The 21,411-nt window shown below is 31.3% G+C and overlaps 2 protein-coding genes across 4 annotated transcripts in view; one reads left to right on the forward strand and one right to left on the reverse strand.

Annotated features, from left to right (window-relative positions):
- The first annotated feature begins 1,577 nt into the window (after nucleotides 1–1,577).
- LOC121121239 (uncharacterized) overlaps nucleotides 1,578–21,411 on the forward strand; it is a 47,723-nt gene continuing 27,889 nt past the window's right edge. Inside the window, exons 1-5 of one of the 3 annotated variants that reach the window (XR_011781036.1) lie at nucleotides 1,584–1,689; nucleotides 1,757–2,615; nucleotides 2,667–2,952; nucleotides 3,020–3,379; nucleotides 3,455–3,919. Coding sequence is in view for 1 of the 3 variants with exons in the window: in XM_071889814.1 (XP_071745915.1) it covers nucleotides 1,799–2,615 (817 nt within the window). In the remaining 2 variants the exon portion in view is untranslated. Of the gene's footprint in view, nucleotides 2,616–2,666; nucleotides 2,953–3,019; nucleotides 3,380–3,454; nucleotides 3,920–21,411 lie in introns of those variants that run through there. The other 2 variants (XR_011781035.1, XM_071889814.1) reach the window with 2 other exon arrangements.
- Nucleotides 3,805–21,411, reverse strand: part of LOC121121240 (U6 snRNA-associated Sm-like protein LSm5) — a 46,784-nt gene continuing 29,177 nt past the window's right edge. Inside the window, exon 2 of the mRNA XM_071889815.1 lies at nucleotides 3,805–3,895. Coding sequence (XP_071745916.1) covers nucleotides 3,854–3,895 — 42 coding nt within the window. The 3' untranslated portion in view covers nucleotides 3,805–3,853. The remainder of the gene's footprint in view (nucleotides 3,896–21,411) is intronic.

A 21,411-nucleotide genomic window follows, 5' to 3' on the forward strand; every position in this document is an offset into this window, starting at 1 on the left:
CTTTTTTTTTGTATGAAGTCTTATCTTTCTAACACCATCAAGCGTACACCAATCGTACTTATACAGCGCGAGATACACATTCATAAAACCATCTGTTTGGAAAATAATTGCTTTCTTTTTATTAAACCTATTATAGATGCAGTTATAATAGCTTATTTTACAAGTTTTAATTTCCCCCCCCCCCTGCATAGTTTGACCTAATTTAAGCAATAATAAAAAGAACGTGTTTTGCAAATATCTCCGCAAAAATACTATGAATCTCCTGTCCTCATTCCCTCTGTCAAACGTTCTCAAAGGAATAACTCATAAATCAAAAACCCAAAAAAGGTAAATGAAGTCCCATTGAGGATTTTGAGAACATATTAGGAAATATGAAGGATATAGATCAATCATTTGCACACACACACAAACAAAAAAAGGAGTAAAGACTAAGAAAAGTCAGATTTAAAAACTTTTGTTCAACCAAAGAGAAGAGGGGGAATTTATTTTTGTTGTTGAATGCATGACTAGTTTGTTCCATATATTATGTATGAAAAATAAATAACTCCTTACATGAACCATCCTTAGGGGTAAGTATTTTGTAGAGCGCAAAGACTATTCAGGGGCCATAAAATATAAATCATGGTATAGAAATTTCCACTGACGTCATAAATTGCATCATAATTGAAGGAATTAACAATTTGAGGGCACAGAGTTGATGTTTTTACTGCATAAAATGGATACATTTAGAATAAACCATGATAAAACTCTATCAAATGGCTTTATTAATACAAAAAAAAAAAAAGACTTAAGAACTGCATTGAATACTGCTTAATGCCAGTCATAAACAGTTATTTATGAATTAAATCAAAGTAATTGTAAAAATCAATAACAAGGGCTAGATAAGGGGGACAGGATAAAGTATAAAAATAAAGTATAATATTTTTTTCATGATAATGGTTAATTTGTATCTATAAAACGGAAATAAAATTATTTAAGGATATGATAACATATTTGTAATCTATTTTAGGGTCAGATATATTAAATAAATAGGCAATAGAGGGATACAAATTTTATAGAAAGTAAGAATTAGTCCATTTATTTGTTGGTCCTAATTTGACATCCAAAAGTTCACCATTTCCTTTCATATTGATGAAAAATGAGCTACATTGTTATAAAACTTATTGTTTAAACTGACCTACATCAACTATGCTAATGTCACTCGAGAACAAATAATAAATGACTGCAGGGTATATCAATAATGAATGATAAAGGCTAAATAATTATGTAAGGATATTTAATTCTTCCGATAAAATTGACTGGTATAGACGTGAAGGGGTTAGGCAGTGAATCTATATAATAATATAATCTCCGTTGGAAATTATAAAAAACGAATGAGTCCCTTGAAACATAATTACTTATTCATCATAATGAATTATAATGATTATGAAACCCTCTTTGTTGACTACTTAACTCTATTATTGTTAAGTAAAATAGGAGGAATTATAGGTGAACGTATGCGGGAAGTAATCAGAAGATTTTTACATACGCATACAAATGAAAAGGGAGTGAGAAATGAAAAATTATCTTCAAACACACTTATTAGTTTAGATTAGCAAGTGTAAGGAAGATAACAAACGTCCGTTAAAAATTACAATACAACGAACATACTGCATACTTTTATAAGGATCCCTTCTTAGTTGTTAGTTTGTATGCTTTCCTTTTGTTGACTTGATATTGAGCGTGCAGTCAAAATCTTCTTCCTTCCTTGTTATAGAATAATAACCCAAACTCAAGAAATATAGAGCCTTAGTTAGAAATGTCAACCGAGCAGACAAGTTGGATCCATATTTGGGTCCCTTTAAGTGATAATGCCTGTTTTCTACCTAATACAACTACGACATCCTTTCAAGTACTTCCTGTAAAGGAAGATGAGTTATTGCAAAAAGAGACTGAACCAAAAAGTGCGGATAATGATAACGTATCTAACTATGATGATGATGTAGATCCATATGTAGATACAACTAGATCAGTTGCCTTAGTAGAGAAGGAGTCTTACGAATCTCGCCTTAAATATTATCTAAAAAATGATTTGAAAAATACAAGGTATACCACTAGTATTTCGGACGATGGATGCTCCGTGCTCTACTCATTTCAAGTTAAATCTACCAATGTCGAATCAATCCTCATTGAACTTACTCGCAGAGGATTTGGAACGGATGAAGACACAGCTGTGTCCGTTGTTCAAGAGCATATTAGTCTTGGATCCATTTTATCTATGGCTCCAAGTCGGAATACTCTTGGGAAAGAAAGTGAAGATAACGATGGTTCTTTGAAAGAGGATGGATTTTATTTGAGTGTTAAATCTAGACTCATGGTTGCTGAAGTTATATCTAGAATACGAGCCGGGGGTAATTTTACATTTGATTACTGTATGCTGGTTATTTTGGCCGGAATGATAGCATTTATGGGTTTGGTTGATAACAACTCGGTAACTTTAGTAGCATCAATGCTTGTTTCTCCCATTATGGGTCCTATCCTCGCGGGTATATTTGGATTTGTTATACAGGATTCAAGTCTGATTATTCAAGGAGTAAGAAATGAATTGGTGTCTCTCTTAATGTGCATATGTATCGGTTAGTTTAATACTTAATACTCTTGAAAAAACTTGCAAGATTCTATTTCAGGAATGTTTTTTGGAATATTGATGTCTCTCATCATATTATTTGACTTATACGGTGTAATTGACGTGAGCCAGTGGCCTAGTGATGAGATGCTCTCAAGGGGTAGAACCAAGGGTCTTATAACTGGTATATTTGTAGCAATACCATCAGGAGCTGGAATTGCTTTATCAGTACTAGGTGGAAATGCTGGATCCCTTGTTGGTGTTGCCATCTCTGCTTCTTTACTTCCTCCTGCTGTAAACGCTGGAGTATTTTGGGCTTTTTCATTTCTTGCCGCAATTTATCAAGGGTACCTAATTTGGCCTTGCTCTATTCGTTGTTGCGTATAACAAAAAAAATATATATTTCTAATTAAGGAATGATTCTGACCTCATCAGAGGATATGATGGAATCACATCACATCCAGGACTTGAGTGTCTTCTACCTACTGATGCAGGAATATCTCCATCTGAGGCTCGTAATAATTTTTTTGCTATCTTACCACTGTGATTTGGCTGTAGAAGCCCTTGTTTCTGGGTTTGTTAGCTTAGCTTTAACAATTTTGAATATAGTTTGTATTATTTTTACTGGCTACGCAATCCTACGCATAAAAGAAGTCACCCCTGATAAAATACCACAAACTTTTTCAAACTTCTGGAAGAGAGATATCAAAGCTCATCGAAATTACTATAAAACCCTTAAGACACCTCTTTATAGTAAAAGGCCCACAGAATTAAGTATGTTAATTAAAAGGTCACGTACGGTTTGTATTCAGAGCAACATAACTACATTATTTCGTTTTTTGAACATAGGTATATTTGAAGGAGATAATGCTCATAACTTGGATGGCACATTTTTGCAAAAAAATATTTACTCGTGCACAAAATGATGAGGATTATTTGGATATAACACGATGGGTAGCCATGCCACAACCTCCTCCAGTCAGCAATGAACAAAAACTGGATGTAAATTCTAGGGCATTTGAGCAATTTATGGAACAAGCAGTTGTAGATGAGAAGCGGAAATCAAGCAGGGATTATCAACGTGGTGTTAGTTTCTCTCAAATAAGTATTCAAGAAGAGAAAAAAGAAGGATATCGCACTGACTAAGGAAACAAATGAATTTAATAACTAATCACTCATGAAACGCATTTTTCATTATTGTATGTAACTCATTCATTATTATTGACTGTGCAGTGTTGAATTGAAGCTCTATGATGTGGCAGATTCAGGGCCTTCACCTCCAGGTACAAGCTGAAATATAAATAAAAAAAGTCATTATAATTATTTTTTTCCTTAACAAATTGTAAAATGAGAAATGAAATATCATTTGATGATTTACAGTCAAACAAGGGAAACTGAAAATGAGGACCACTTAGTGCAAGTAACCTCTTAAAATAAGTTTCATATTTTGTAATAATTCCAAAATTTAAAAATAGTGCTGTGACATGTTTAAAACAGGATGCTGTCAAAACAGGGTTGACTGTATATAGCATTTCCACTGATGTCCTAAATTCCAACATAATTGAAGCAATTGCCATTTTGGGGGCTCCAAGTTGATATTTTTAATGATAAAATGGACGCATTTTCAATAAATTCTGATGAAATATTATCAAATGGCTTTAAGTGTAAAAAATACTTAACACCTCTATTAAATATTACTTGATCCGAATCAATTAAATCCAAGTAATATCTACTAAAAATCCGTTTAATTTGTACAATTATTACTATGTTTTTGATCGATTAGGGACGAGAAAAGTCGGAGAATAATATCTTATTCTTTCCATTTAATTAGTCAATTTTGATCTATTATATGGGAATAAAATTTTATAATGACGAAATAGCCTATCTCATTACATTTCAGGTTCATATATATGATAAAATTTGACGTTGGAGGAATAGATTTTGTCTTTGATAGACAGTAAGACATGAATCGTTTTATAGATAAATCCCATTTTGACATCCATAAGTTTATTATTTTCCTTAATATTAATAAAAAAACGGGTTTTACTCTGATAAACCTATGTTGTATATGTCCCCCAAAACGCTCAAAACACGTGAAAACCTCTATAAGTTAACTGACAAAAACAATACAATTTGAATTTTGAAAAGAGTCAACACCTAATTTAGAAACTCAATTCTCTAAATTTACCATAGTACTACGATTTCCAATTAGAAGAATTTGGCCTAATTTAGATACACGGCGTCCTTAGGGAGTAGATTCGTACTCAGTCACATCTTCGAGAACCATGTTTACAAAATCAAGAACTGCATGATTTCCTTAGCTATGTAAATGTCATACTCATGCATAGGATGAAAAAATTGTCGAAATCTTTGAGAACATACATTTTTTAAAAAGTATACTAAATCACATCTCCCTATTTTGAAAATTCAAAGATGTTAGTGATTAAGAAGCACTAGTTTATATAGTGATCACTTCTCCTATCTCAGTCAGCAAATATGTCAGAGATTAGAACATTTTCATTGAAGTCATAATTTAAGGAGGGGGGCTCAAATATGATAAATCTTAAATCCAATAAATCTAATTAAAACTCCATCAAATGGATTTACGAATAAAAAAATCCTTCGCACTTGCATTGAATACTACTTGATTCTTCAAATCATAAACAGTGATATTTGATTTGTATTAAATATCAAATTAATATCTACTTAAAATCCCTAAATATAACTTGATTTGGACCTTTTTTTTTTGATCGACTAGGGAAGAGGGATAATTATCGAAAAATATCTTATTCTGTCCATTATTATTTATAATAATTAATTTTTATCCAAAATATGGAAATAAGATTAAATAACGATGTAAGATCATATTTGTAATACATTTCAGGGTCAAATATATAATATAATTATGTAATAGACTTATACAAATTTATAGAGACTAAGGGTCAAGCCCTTTTATTAGTAGGTCCCATTTTGATATCCAATATTCACTTTTCCCCTTAATATAAATGAAAAGAGGGACTTCATATTTACAAAACTGGGTTGTTTATACACCGAAAATGGCCAAAAAACTATGCTCCCGTCACTTGAGAACCCTCTATTGAATTCGAGATGAGACAATAACGGTTTCTTTTTGAGCACACCTAGTACGAGAATAACAAACTTAGATTCATGTGTTGACAAATAATAAAATGACTGCAAGGTATATCAACCAATGATAAAGGCTAGATAGTTATTTAAGGATATTTAATTATTCCGATAAAATTGATTAGTATCGATGTGGAGGTACGGCAGTGTATCTACATAATTATATAATATCTGTTGGAACATGACTTGCCAACTCTCTGAAAAATAAATAAGGGACACTTCATTGGTAGGTCGGCCGACCCGATTGCTTTACTTTTCCTTGCGCTGTGAATTTTGAGAGTATTTGATTCTGAATTAAATTAGATGTGACATGAACACATGGAAAGCAAATGACTTTCCAGCAAATCCCTTTAAGAACAAACAAAATAAACTGAATAAAATAAGAATCTGTATTAAACAGAAGCCTGTTTTGCTTACATAAAACCGTGTACATTAATATAAAACAATAGATGAAATATAAAACATTCATCCTTAAAATAGTGCCTTTTTTTTAGTGCAATAAAAAAGTGCAAACTCAACGTCTCTAGAAACATTTTAAAATTTTATTTGTGCCTCAAAAACCTGTCTTGCTTGTCATAAATCTAGATACATTAATACATAACAATACGTACAAAGTAGAGCATCCATCCTGAAATAGTGCATCTATAGAGCCTCTCTAGAAAAATTGACTAATGGGATAGCGTATTCTGAGCCATCGTACACGTGTGTGAATATGTTGTCAGCTCATTGGTCCCAGAGCTGGACATTGCCTTGGATCATTTTTGCCGAAAGATTTCATATAAAGCGTATTCTTATTTATTTTCCAGTGACATTTTACTGACAGTTTTTTAAAACTGTCAGCATTATGGGACAAAGTGCATCCGGGTTCAGGTCCATACGAGACAGCTGTTTTTTTTCCTTCTAAATACAGGACGATTCCATTTTCAAGGGACGGTTGGCAAACCTATTTGGACCATAAAAAAACACGAACGAGTCCCTTAAAACATAATTATTTATCATCATAATGAATTCTGATGATTATGAAACCCTCTTTGTTGACCACTTAACTCTATTATTGTTAAGTAAAACAGGAGACTCATGAAACGCATTTTTCATTATAGTATGTAAACCATTCATTATTCACCTCCAGGTACAAGCTAAAGGATAATAAAAAAGTCTTCATAATTGTTTGTTTTCCTTGAATGAGAAATTAACAATTGATCATTTATATGAATGGGTAAGTCAGTTAAATTATTAAAGTCAAGCCTATATTTGGGAGTCAAACAAGGGAAACGGAAAAAGGGGACCACTTAGTGCAAGTAAAATATACAAAAAATATGTTGCATATTTTGTAACAATTCTAAAATTGAAAACTAGTACGGTGACATGTTTAAAACAGGTGGCCGTTAGAACAGATTTGATTGTTTTGAACTTTTTCACTGACGTCATAAATTCCAACATAATTGAAGCAATTGCCATTTTATGGGCTCCAAGTTGATATTTTTACTGATCGAAGGTCTTATATCTGAGATATTTAATTTGTTCTAGATTTTTTTGTACTTTATAACTGCTTTCCCCAGACTTTTGACGTCTAAGCGATGCAATAAAAACATAAAGATGAATTGTATATATATTTTTTTAAATTTATAATAATAATTTCAAATTTTGAGGAGAAAAAACGATATTTTAATCTAGTCAACTGACAAAAAAGGATCCTAGCCACGGCTGCTGGCCTCTTCCGCAATTTAGAAAGCCCCTCCTTGGATATAGGCCTAATTACGAGACGACTTGCCACTTGAAAAGGGTATCTATTGTGGGGTTTCTCATTTCCAGGGAAATTGTTGTTAAGTGAGATCCCGTTACTAAATAACAAATACTGTGAAATGTAAGTATTTCTCTGAATATTTCAACTAGAAATAACTCATTTTAAGCTAGCCCTACCATATAATAATATATTCTCGATTCTCATGTTCTTCATTTCTACTATGATCTCTCATAGTGCACGAGTTGTATATTAGAGCCTCCATGTCCAGTTTATTTAAGTTTTGTTGCTTGATCCGACCTGTAATAAATAGTAAGTGATGAAGAGTCTAATTTTTGGGCAGAGTATACATACAACATATGAGCCCAAAAGTTTCTGGCTTAACAAAGAAATCACGTTTGTTTTATCGAAAAAAATGGTTTTTTTATAAAAAAAAATTTCACTTTATGGAACAGAGTTCCCGTAACACCTTTCCAGGCATTGCTAAGCTTGAGCGATCCCCTTCCCCATCAGGAAGTAGTGTAAAATTAAAACAAACAATCGTTTTTAATTCAATGTATTGGAAATAACGAAAGTAAGGTCACAATTAACACAAAAACTCACAAACTAAAGCACAAATTGTCATGAAATTTTGACAGCTGTCTTTAGAAGGTTGATACACCACAAAAATAAGGCGAGTTAAAAAAAATTGCACCATATATGTGTGAACCCTTTGACTTTTCAGCCCAAGTGTTATAATGAAATTCAAATTTATATTTTAAAATAATTAAATGCTGAATTTCCCATTGCTCTAAACCCCCAAGAACCCCTGAAAAGATCGTATTGAGACATACAAATCCTAATCCGTTGCATGTATACCCGATCCAATCTTTACTCATTCCCATAAAATTATTCTATTTCTAATCCTTGTTGGACTTAGGAGCATAATTGATGATTTAGATCGGAGTAATTCCAGCCAATAGGACGTAAGGATTTATGTTTATTTCCCTCGTATCATGATGGATGCTTTCAGCTGATCTGACAGGTAAGTTCCACTCCTCCCAAACAATTTTCAAACTGTCAGTATACCTACTATAATTTTTGGTTCAATTCAATCGTTTAAATGTGTTGTTTTTTATATATTTTAATTTTATGGTAATAACTTCAAATTGTTGTAGTACCTATTTTTATTTGTACTTAACGTATTTTATTTTATATTTCACATCCAGAGCCTTATATTTGAATATCCAAGTGAGTGGATTTTGTCATAGTTTCAACAGTTTTGAATATTTCAATTGTTAAATATCCTAGGAAAAAAATCAACTCTATTCTCGTATGAAGTTTCACTTAATTTAGTTTGCTTCTTAAAATGAATTTTCATCTTATCATCATCTCCGTATATATCAGAAATCCAGCATCTCTTGTTGAGGTATAAAGTATCTCGAATCTCTTCTTCTGTCCTCATTCATAGAGAACATGGAAATTTTTCCATCTTAAATAAATGAAGATCCAATTAAGCAAATGAAAAGCATAACGTAATTTAAAGTTATTCTCCCCATTTACTCAAATGTTCTTGTGTGTTATTTTTAATATATTTTATAATTTTAAAAAGAGTACTGATATTTTAATAGATGTATGTATATATCTTTATTATAGAATCTTCCAAAATTTTAAAGTCTGGATCATTAAGGAATTAGGATTTATTCCAAAAGAAAACATACATTTAATGCATTTTATAGTAATAGATATTGAATATTTTGATTTAAAAAATTCAAAGGGAACATTCTATTTCAATAAAAACTAACAACGTATCAACTTCATATACTAATTTATACACCTTTGGAGAGGGCAAGCATTATAATATAGCACCTGTATATTATATCAAATGTATTATTATGACTTTTTTTTTTTTAAAAGCGTTATAAAATTCAAATAACAAAGCAACATATATGCATGAAAAAAAAAATTAAATGAAAAGTCCATCTTTTATTTTTTTAAACAATTGCAAAGTTCAAAATTGCAAAAAAAGTTTTGCACTAATTTTGAAAAAAAAAAGGGTAGTTTATAGCATTTAGTAACATTTTAAAGAGGAAGACAAACCTACCGAGATTTTTGAATGCGTATTGCATTCTCCATAAAAGTTATGGAGAATAGTCTCGTCGAAAAAATATCTCTCGATTACTGTTGTCTTTGTTAAAATCGCAAAATTATGTAATAAAATATTCCAGAAATTGAAAATACAACTTTGTGCTGTTCTGTAAAGTTTAGAATAATATATCCAAAATACATATTTTGCGGTATTTTTTCTTAAAAATGGACGTATGATGGAAAAATAATTCCGAAAATGACGTATATTTCAATTAAACATCAATTTTTATATGTAAAATGTATATGCAAACGAATCTCTAGACTCCACTAAATGTATAAGCTTTGTTTGATAAACGAATACAATATTCTATTAGAAATACGTCAGCCCCTTTTTTATTGGGAACTCAACACCCCATCTAGTCTCCTTCAGCTCCAAGAAATTTTTTTGTATTTTGTGCATGGAATTAGTCCCCCCCTATATAAACCCTCCCCTTCCCCCAAAAAAAAAAAAATCAGCAACCCGACTTAGTCTGCCCAGGTTTAAAGAGTCGCCCCTACAAAGTTTGAGCCTCCTAGACCCAACAGGGGTCGGCCATAAAGGACAAACACACCCATATTATAAAATATATACAAGAATCGTTTGAAAAGTCCGGTGAAAGTCCGAGATATGGCATTAGTGGAGGGTATTGAGGTTATGTTTAGTTAGTAACATCTCTTGCAAGAACACGCACCAACTTTCAGCCAGATTGATTTATTTCTTTCTCTTTGGTATTTGTTTGAATCGAGGAAGTAGAGTCATATAAAAAAAATGGACGAAAAATCATTTTATGTGTTGATCAAACATTACTTTGTGAAAGGCAAAACGCCTCAAGCTTGATAAACATTGTGGAGATTCTGAACCTTCGATTAGAACAGTTTATAAGTGGTTTCAAATTTTGTGAGTAGCAATATAGGCACAAGTGACGCTGATCGTTCTGGACGCCCTGTTGAGGTTACTACTCCAGAAATCATTGTTAAATCCATGATATGGTGATGGATACCAGAAAAGTGAAGGGAGGTGAGATTGCTGGTGCTGTGGGCATCTTTATTTGCAACTCTATTTCCATTAATTTTGCTACCAGAACAGCTGAGATGTGAGCTGGTGCATTGTCGTTATGGAAATTGACTTTTTTGTTGGACAATTGTGGGATTTTTTCTTGCAGCTCGGTTTTCAAACGGCCGAATAACGATGAACAATCGACACCGATAATATTTTTACCCTTTTCCATATAGTCGATGAGGATTATTCATTGCGAATCCAAAAGAGAGTCCCCATAATCTTTCCAGTCCATTCCTCGATTCAAACAAATGCCAAACAGAAAGAATTAGATCCATCTGGCTGAAAGGGTGCGTGCTTTCTTTCAAGAGATGCTACTAACTAAACATAACCTCGATACGGTCAGTAGTGACATCTCTTCGACTTTTCATGCACTTTTCAAACAACTTTCGTATAAACCTATATACATTTAGACGAGTACACGCACAATAGATGTTGTAACCCCTCTTTCATGAGCCATCATAAAAATTGAATCCAGTTCAAGTCATTTATATCAAGGACGAATGCAGATATTCATTCTTATTTTCTTACAAAAAAAAATAATAATAATAATGTCCTAGGATAATGATTCACTTTTTATTACTATTTGACTTCTTTACATATAACATAGTAACTCATTATACAATCAAGGACTATGGAATTTATCGTTGTTTTTTTTCGGTACGAAATTAATAAGAATCGATATCGTTCCTAAATGATGTATTTAAGATCAATAATACATTCTAGCTCTGTGTAACTATGATCATTTGAAATCACTTTTTTTTTTAACATACATACTTAGATTTAAGCATTATTTTTTTTTTATGAATGACTTAATGCTAATATATAATTGATCCATTTTATATTTTGAATTGTACATTTCAAAATCTTGTAGTTTATTAAAAAAAATGTATTATACTTAACAATCTTTAATTTGCTTTACAATATATCACGTTTATCCTCATAAAATAAATTAACCAAAACACGGTTGACCCATTCAGATCCACAAAGAAAATGTCTTAACGATATTCTGCATTTTATAATGGAACAAATGAACATTTAATAATGTAATTTCTTGATTCAATACTATCTAATGTGTCATAACGATCAATTACTCCTAAATACTCTACCATAAATCATAGTATAGCAATCTATAGAAGTGTATAAATATTGTTCTAGAAAGTGGGAGCGGTTTTTTATTGTTGGTCATCTGAACAGGCTATTTCATTTTCCAAAGTTGTAGTCATTATAATTTAATACTTGATGACAGAACATCTAAGTATAAAGTAGTAACTAGTAGTTGTACCTATGAAAGACGAATTTCAAACATACATAGATGGCTATTCTACAAAAAAAAAAATTTTTTTTAGAAACAAATTTAAAAATCCTGAGTTGCTTTCAAAAAATTCAATTTTTGGAAAAAAATTTCAAAATCCACTGTTGTTGCTATAATGTTTTGTTTTTTTGAAAAATTTCAAAATATACAGTTGTTCACAAAAAGTTAAATTTTTTGTGAAAAAAACTTCAAAAAACCACAGCTGCTTAAAAAACAAAAGAATTCAAAAATTAAATTTCATTTAAAAATGAAAAAAAAAATCAAATATTAAATTTGTTGAAAAAAAAAATTGAATATTAAATTTTTGCAAAAATTTTTAAAATTCATAGCTATTTACAGAAAATTAAATTTTTTGATAAAAATTTGGAAAATTAAATTTTTTTACAAAAATTCGGAAAATTAAATTAAATTTCAAATTTTCTAGTAAAAAAGCAAAAATTGACATTTTTGAAATGAAACAAATAGATTTAAAAATTAAAAAAGGAAAAACAATTGTGGCGTTGCTCTCTCTTCCTATTTGTTCGATATTTAATAGGTCGTTCTGGTGTTAACTTCCCATTTGAAGTAAGCATTCTCGTCTATCTTTGGTGTAAATTGTTTTAAAAATGCCTTATACAAATAAGCTTAAATGACTTTACAAAATATAATCATAATATCGTGGGGAGAGAGGCAAATTGATTACACTCAAATATATATTTGACATAATTAAGTTTGAAAACACCATTCTTTCATTATAAATAACAGTGTTTTCCGGATTTTTTTATTATAGTAAACTGTATCTAAGAAAGAGATTTAAATAGTCTGAATTTCTTTTTCCTTTTTTTTTTTTTTTAAGATATTTTTAAATTATTAGAAAGAATTATTGTAAATCTCTAAAATTAATTAAAAAAATTATCATAAAACTTTTTATTCGTGCTACTGATATATATGGTTCTTCAAACTATATCATTTTTTAGAATTCGATAAAATTGTATTCTATTTTTCATATGCTTTTCAAGTATGGTTAATTTGAATTTTTTATTGCTTGTTTAATATTTTTCTAATATAAGGAGTAATTGTTAAAAAACTTAATATCTTTTTATGAAAAGTGCAAATGTTATGTCAGCTTAAAATTGTTGGCAAATTGGTGTCTCTCTGGTTTTAAAAGGTAATTTTTTTATCTTTTTATTAGATTTAAAAATTTGTTCAGGATGAGACATGTATCTTTGGTTTTTATCCTTTTAGAGTATTCATATTAAAGTATTCTTTATTAGTAGACAGATTAGTAAGTAAAACATATAACTACTACAAATATGTCTTATGAATACTTTATTATTGAAGGTAGAGTTGTTCATAAATGGAAAGAAAGAAAAGAACAAAATATTTTATACTTTTTAACAGCACTATTAGTGACTAATATTATAGCATTTTAGACAAAGTAGACAGTGCTAATGAAGTGGATATATACAATTTATTAAATAATTCTGATACTTAAGCTGATAAAGAGTTTACAACAGAAACGGATACATAAGATGCTTCATTGACTCATTGAGCCAACATTCATGTCGTTTTTATGATACTTCGAAATTGTCAATTTGACGATTTTCTCAGCGATGATAAGAATGATAAAGCCTATAAATTTAAGCCACTGATATCTTATCTGAACAAAAGGCTCACCAAAATGGTGTCCTACAATTTTAAAGCTCTACAAGAAAGGAATGAGGGAGCCGATCTCATGGATCAAGGGACTACTTTATACCCCTAAGATTGAAAGTAATCAACGCGATTTTATCTAAGAATCTTTTAGATATAGCATGCAAAAATAGCTACATCGTTTATAACGTTAAATATCCAGATAAATTATCGCTTCTTGACTTGTAAGTTGACAAGAGTCTGTTTAAATATTATGAAGGGTGGTAGAGGGCAACCCTTTCGTTTCATACAATAAAATGGCAAAAAGTATAGCTTTTACAATGAATAGTCAAAGGGGACATTCACCGGAGTTTGAACAAAAAAAGAAAAAGATGAACTTCCTGTGCAAGCCAAAATATAAAAAATCCAACATTGGTCATTTGTATGGCTTGTAATCTTGTTTTGTGCTTGGGTATAAGATAGAAATTGCTTCGCTATTTTTCACATCTAAAGTAGTTATAATGTTAATTTTAATCAATTTTTCATTGTAGAATAATTAGCTTTTTGAAATAGAAATAAAAAAACATATCAAAATAATTTATAAATGTTAAGAATTCAACTCCATAGCATAACTTTACTATTAAGTTTAAATACATAATAAAAAAATTACTGTTCACACCCAGAGGAACACCAGTGCCCCGTCAAATTATGTCAAACCTATTGAAGTTATTAAAAAATTAATTCTAATTAGTTCTAATATGATCAAAGAGATCAAGAATGAACCATAATTATCTTTGATTTTTATGAAATTATTATTACAGCCACACTATATATACAGGTAGCGGGGATTAAATTTTCGCCTACTTTAAACCTTGATAACTTGAAGACGACATTATCAAATAAAAACCGGCTACCAAATAGGAAAGCTATTCTTGTCAGCTGACGATACGTAGTTCAGTTAGCATCATGCCGTCATTATATGAGGAGATAAAGAGCTATAAGTGGAACGAGGTGCTTTCGAGGTCCGCCGTAGTCATGGCATTGGTTAATAATGAAGGTGAAATCTCCAATTCAACGATTGCTTCAACCTTAGGAGTGAATTGACAGAGTGTTCAGCGTATCCGTAAGAAGCTAGAGGATACCTGGGATGTTGATGCCACCATAAAGAGGGCACCCAAGGAGGAGGGCGCCGACAGGAAGGTCAGGGACACCAACTTTGTCGACAAGGTGAAGAAGATGGTTGAAGATGACCCTACCAGGTCCATGAAGGCCGGAGACAGGCCTTGGGTGTGGCAACAGGACTCAGCACCCTGCCATGTGTCCAAAATCTCCATGCAGTGGTTAACCGAGAACTGTTATGACGTCGTAACCAGGATTTGTGGCCTCCTAACTCTCCCGACCTTAATCCTTTGGACTATTTTGTCTGGGGCTATGTCTCTCGACATAGCCCCAGACATCCCCATAGCACCAAGGCCAGCCTGATGGACTCCATCAAGGAGGTATTCGGCGACATGGACAATGAGATGGTCAGAAGAGCCTGCGGCCGGTTCAGAGGCCGTATTGAGGCCGTTATTGATGCCAACGGTGATTATATCAAATGAATGGCTACTCTATACCTATATGCTCGTCATAGTTTTGATTTTCAATAAAAAAGTTAAGAAATGTATATTTTGTGTTGATTTTTGTAGAAAAATATTTTGGCGACAATTTGATCCCCTTTTTATATGTATATTTATTGTCTCCTGTATTTGATATTTCTTCTTCTTAAATGCAGAATATACTTGTCTACCTATTAATGTGGACGTACATGTAATGTGGCGACGAGGAATTACTTATTGAACCTACTACTACCGTCGGGAAAATCGTATTATCTTAATTTTTTTACTAATAAAAATTAATTTTTCATTATTTTGTTATTAATTATTGATAAAAAGTCCTCCATCGGTCACATAAACATTTTTGATGAGAAGGAGGAAGTATTTTAAGATATTTGAGTCCGTCTATTTTTTATCGTAAATAATATCAGAGAGGAATTGAATGTTCCTTCTTTTTTTTTCTATGGTTGGGCTTCTTTGTAGAGACCTATTGTCTCCAAAGGATCCTAATCAAGTCTCTTTCGAAGAGGTTGTTCAAACACTAGCTAATCATTATCAACCTCCAACTATAATAATTTATGAAATATTTAATTTTTATAATCGAAAACAAGGCTCACTAGAGTCTATAGCAAATTTGGCTGAAGCTCTAAAGTATCTTGCTAAATCATCTACTTATAGTAAAGGTTGCGTGACGCATTAGAAATGGGATTGCACTATGAGCCATTTCAAAGAATTTTACTCGTTGAGCGTGACCTGACTTTTAAAAAAAGGCTTTGAAATAGTTCAGACAAGAGGAGTTGCTTGTCGGGGTGTGTCTTTTATTTCGCAAACACATCATTCATGTGTCAATGCAGTTCATAAAAAGAACATTGTTAATTCATCTAACAATTGTTTATTACCCTTAAAGCCTTGTAGTGGCAAGAATCACTGGCGTGAGGATTGCAAAACAAGAATAAATTATGTTCTTTTTTTGTAAAAAGAAGTGGCATTTAAAAAAACAAACATTGTTGAAGTTTATTAAATTATAAGGGTCAAATAATTGTATTCAAGTTGATAATCTGTTCTCTGTAAGTTCTTCTAAATTAGATTTAATCCTTCTTCCATATGAAAAAAATTAAAATTAAATGGAAGACTGATTTATTGGCAAGTAGGTACTAGTTCTGCGTAAGCCATATTAAGTAGGAAAACTTTTAAATCTGTTTATAAAAATGATATGCCAAAAATTATAGAGTCAAAATTATAATTAGCTAAATATGGAGGATATCCAATTAGAAATTTTGGAGAATTTCATGGTAAATTTGTGAAAGATAATAGTTGTAGCAATTTACTCCAGTTGTAATTGTAGAAGAAGATAACCCTTTTTTATTAGGCCGAGATGTCTTAAAAACATTAGGATTTCAATGTGAATTTAAGCTTCATGTAAATCATGTAAAGAATGATTCACTTAAGGACAAGTATTCAAGCTTATTCGAAAAAGGATTAGGCACATTTAAACCTGATGTCTTGAAGGAAATGGCAGATACACAATTAGATCGTTTCGTCTATTCAGAAATTCTAGTTCCTATAGAATACTCAGTTTGGGCTACACCCATTAGATCTATTTTGAAACTATGTAAAAGAAAGTGAGAATTTGTGGAGTTTATAGATTAACTAGAAATCAAGTTACAGCGTTAGATAGACATCCCATTCCGAAAATCGAAGAGTTATTGGCATCTCTTGGGTGAATAACTGTTGTTTCTAAGCTTGAAATGAGCAATGCTTATAATCAGCTATGTTTGGATGAAAGTTCCAGGATTCTTACCACCATAAATACTCATCGTGGTTTATTTATGAATTAATGTTTTGGTGTTCATTCAGTCCCTGGTATCTTCCAACGTGTCATAGAGTCACGTTTGAAGGATATTTCTGGTGTGAGAGTTTTCTCTTAGATGACATAATTATTTGTGGGAAGTCTGACGCAGAACATTATAATCACTTACAGAAAGTTTTATGTGTTTTAGAGGAGTCAGGATTGAAGTTAAATCTTTCAAAATGTCAATTTTTTAAATCTTTTATATCATATTTAGGCCATAAAATAGATTCATCAGGTTTAAAGCCAACTGAGAAAAAAAATGGAAGCTATTCCTTAAGCACCCAGGCCGAAATTGAGAGCTTTTCTCGGAATGGTGAATTTCTATAGAAAATGTATACCTCAAGCATCAACCCTATTAAAACTATTAAATAGTTTACTGAGAAGTTCTATCAATTGGAAATGGGGTAAAGAGCTAGAGCATTCATTTATTAAGTCTGGAAAAATAATGGATTCATTTCGATCCTAATTTCTAAATCCTAATGTCGTTATAGCAGATTCAAATAATTATGGCATTGCCGCAGTTTTGTGTCATGAAGTTAAAAGAGTAGAACGCCCAGTTTATTTTACTTCTCGTATTCTAAGTTCCCCCAAAATAACTTATTACCATGTAGAAAAAAAAAACATTAGCTCTTGTTATTTTGCCCTAAAAAAATGTCATTAGAATTGTGGGAACAAAAGTTTAGTTTGATTACCAGTTGTAAACCTCTTTTGGAGCTATTTAATTCTAAAAAACCTCTTCCAGATTTTGCATCAGGTGGAAATCACCGATGGAGTCTTATGTTTCAAGCATATAATTTTACTCCTCTTCATCGATGGGGTGAACTGTTAGGAACGGCTGATACTTAAAGCCGACCTCCTCTTCCTAAAAATCCTGATTCTGTTCCAGTTTGTGCAGAGTGGATTGAAAGTCCATTGAAATTTTAGAAATATTCCTATTTCTTGTAAGATTATTAGTAAGCTAGTAAAATAGGATAAAACATTTTGTGCTGTTTATAATTATTGTTTATATGGTAGGCCGTCCAAAGTTGATCAAAAATTTCATTCTTATTTTGTACGAATGGATGAGCTATCCGTACAAGATGGGTGTATTCTTTGGGTAAATTGAGTTGTTATTCCTGAGAAGGGAAGAGATGCATTATCGAAAGAATTAAAGTTATATAATTTAGGTTTAACTAAAATGAAAAAATTAGGCAGATATTATATCTGATGATCTAAAATATATCCAGATTTAGAATCAATTTCCTTATCATGTGCTCATTGTCTATCTTGTAGATCTTCTCCTCCAAAAGCTCCATTAAGTCCATATCAGTGGCGGCCTTCAAAACCATGGACTCGTTTACATATTGACTATGCTGGTTCTGTTTATAATAAATATTTTTTAGTAATCATTGATGGTCATTCCAAATGGTTAGAAGTGTATTCTACTAATTCTATTTCGTCTCATGCTACTATACAATTGTTAAAAAAGAGTATTTTCTACGTTTGGATTACGTCAAATAATTAAAAAAAGTTTTTAATGTCGAGTTCATCGAGTACGTGGGCGGATCGACTCTCATCGTTTTTATTTCAATTAAGAATCACTCCCATGATTAATAAGGGAAAGTCACCATCTGAGCTTTTGTTTGGAAGAACATTGAGAAATTGTTTTGATTTAATTAACTCTTTTGCTAATATTTCAGATAAAGTTCAATTATCCCAAGAAAAACAGGAAATATATTATGATTTTCTAACGTATTAGATCTCAAAAGCAATGAGGAGATTATAATGAAAAATTATTAAAATATATCGAAAACTATGTGGGTCCCGGCCAAAGTGAAAGCAAAAACAGGTCTTTTATCATATGAGTGTAAAAACTAAGGATGGTTACATTCATAGAAGGCATCAAAATCAAATTATACGTACAATGAAGCAGGAATCGATACCTCCTGAATATTATAAATAAATCAGGATGTTACTGAGTTCATTCCAAGACCGTCATCAAGAATTTCAAAACTTCCCAATAGACTTCAAGTTAGAAATTGAATTGTGGAATTTATTTGCTAAATTGTTTGTAATTGTTATTTTTATTATAATTGTGTTTATGTGGCTAGTATTAATTAGAGGGTGGAATCTGAAATCTTAGCTATTATTATTGACACACTGTATAAAACTGAACACTCCTTTAAATTTTACGCCATGTACATATTCGTGATTTTATTGAGTTGAAACCGGTTAATACTTCGAGACAAGGGTCAAATTTGTACTAACTCTGATCAGAAAAATTATTATAATTTGTGTAAATAAAACTTATTTATAATCTAAGGCTTACATCGAGTTGACTTGAGGTTGTTTTTTTTCCAAATGGTTATAATTTATAGATATTAAGTACTGTTAATTTATGAAACGTCGAAGTTAACTTATTTATAAGTTTACTACACAAATTTTAAATGTGCTCTATATTGTATACAATCACAATTCCCGAATATTTCTAAAGTCTAAATTATAATGTTGGGTAGAGAATGGCTACTAGCCATGCTAGTTCATTACTTAGTCTGTTGAAGAGTCAATGCCATCAGAATAAAGTATAACATTGCAATGAGAGGTTGTGCGTATTGTCATTCCTCGGAAACTTAAAAAGGTAGTCGCAATGGATAGGGTTTGATCCATTTCATGGGTTTTATCCATTTTGTTAACTATCTTATATTATAAATATTTTCTTTATATCTGGTAAAATTATTTACTACATATAACTAATAACTTCCTTTATTAAATCTATATTTATAGTCTCAGACTCAAATGACTCAATAGTACTTAAATAGGCTATAAAATATATTATTAAAAAATTAAATACTTTTATCTTAGATTAGTATGTATTTTAATTGTTTTATAACTTTTAATGTTAATTAGATTGTAATAATAATGTGTTTTCGAATCAGAGTTGAATTCGGAGTCGGTAACGTTCAAAATAGAGGAGTTAGAGTTGGGCATTTTATTTACAAACTCCATATCCCTGGTTGAGACTCAATCCAATATCTTTTTATTCTCGAGTCAGTCTAAAGTGATTTTTCCTTAGTGATAGTTTGGTTGGTGCAGACAGAAATTTCCTTCCTTAGCACAGAAAAATCAGAATTTATTTTCTAATAAGAAGGACGTATGTAGATCCGGATCAATGATGATTGTTTTCACAACGATGCCGGTCCCGACTGAAACCCAGAACTAGTAGTATCCATGCAAAATACAAACTGTTTTAACCATGTTGAATCTGTATGTATTTAGGGGTTTTCTAAGTAAAGTTTAGATAAATCTAATTGTATTCATATTTCTTCATAAGGTTTCTTATAATAAAATTAATTTAAATAACTGCTTTGACGGCACGAATAAAAAAGTATACGTATTATATTGTTCCAACTCAAGTAGAGTTATTGATCATTTAACTACATACTTATTGATTGTTTTTATACGTTTTTTATCATTTCATACGGGTAGAACGATCTAAATATCTAATCAAAGGATTTCTCGTTTTCTCTAACTATAAGTTGTCTAAGAATCTGAAATTTATTATAAAATCTAATGAATGATACATTACAACCAAGAAATGTAATTTTTATGAGTCTGTGTGGGAAGGATTCGGGTTTGAATATATATATATATATTTTTTTTTTTTTTGAAAATTCATATTCCTAAATTTTCCATCTCCAAAATAAAATGACGTAAGGTTTTTCATTTAATACCTTAAGGGTAAGTCTTAGAGACTTACTTCTTAGGCAGGGATTGGGATGTTGCGAAATAGCTGGTGCTATGGTTCGTTTTTTATTATTATTATTATTATCTAATAGATACTGGATATGTTAATCTCTCTCTCTTTCTTTGAATGACAAATCCCCACTTACCTTATGTGTAATTTTAAAAAAATGCAAACAGTATATACAGGGTGGAGATTTTAAATCCTCAACAAGCTTAGACAACCTGATAATCTTGGCAACCCTGAGTTCCATATTTATGAAAGTGTGCTAATCAGCATCAACGGACAAAACTATACAAGAAAAATACAAAATACTTAAGAAGTCCTCCGAATACGAACGTCTCACATTCATTATTGTCTTCCTCTGTTCCGTGTTCACGTCCAAGGAGACATGTTGGAATTTTAAATGGGTGCAGTTTGTCCAAATTTGATAATTCAAACTGGATTTATTCTTATAAAAATAATATTTTTAAGATCTTTGTGTTTTGGGAAACGATCACATAGTACTGTTAACTCCTTGACGGCTTCCATTCATGAGGCAGTTTCCAACATGAATAAAGAGTTCTTCATCAGACTTAGAGCCAGGATGAAGGCAGTGGTTAAATATAGGTGGCTGGTTGGGGGGAGTTACTTCACTATTAACCATAGGGTGATTGACACTATA

Source organism: Lepeophtheirus salmonis, chromosome 7 (assembly GCF_016086655.4).
Source record: "Lepeophtheirus salmonis chromosome 7, UVic_Lsal_1.4, whole genome shotgun sequence".
In the NCBI taxonomy this organism is placed as follows: domain Eukaryota; kingdom Metazoa; phylum Arthropoda; class Copepoda; order Siphonostomatoida; family Caligidae; genus Lepeophtheirus; species Lepeophtheirus salmonis.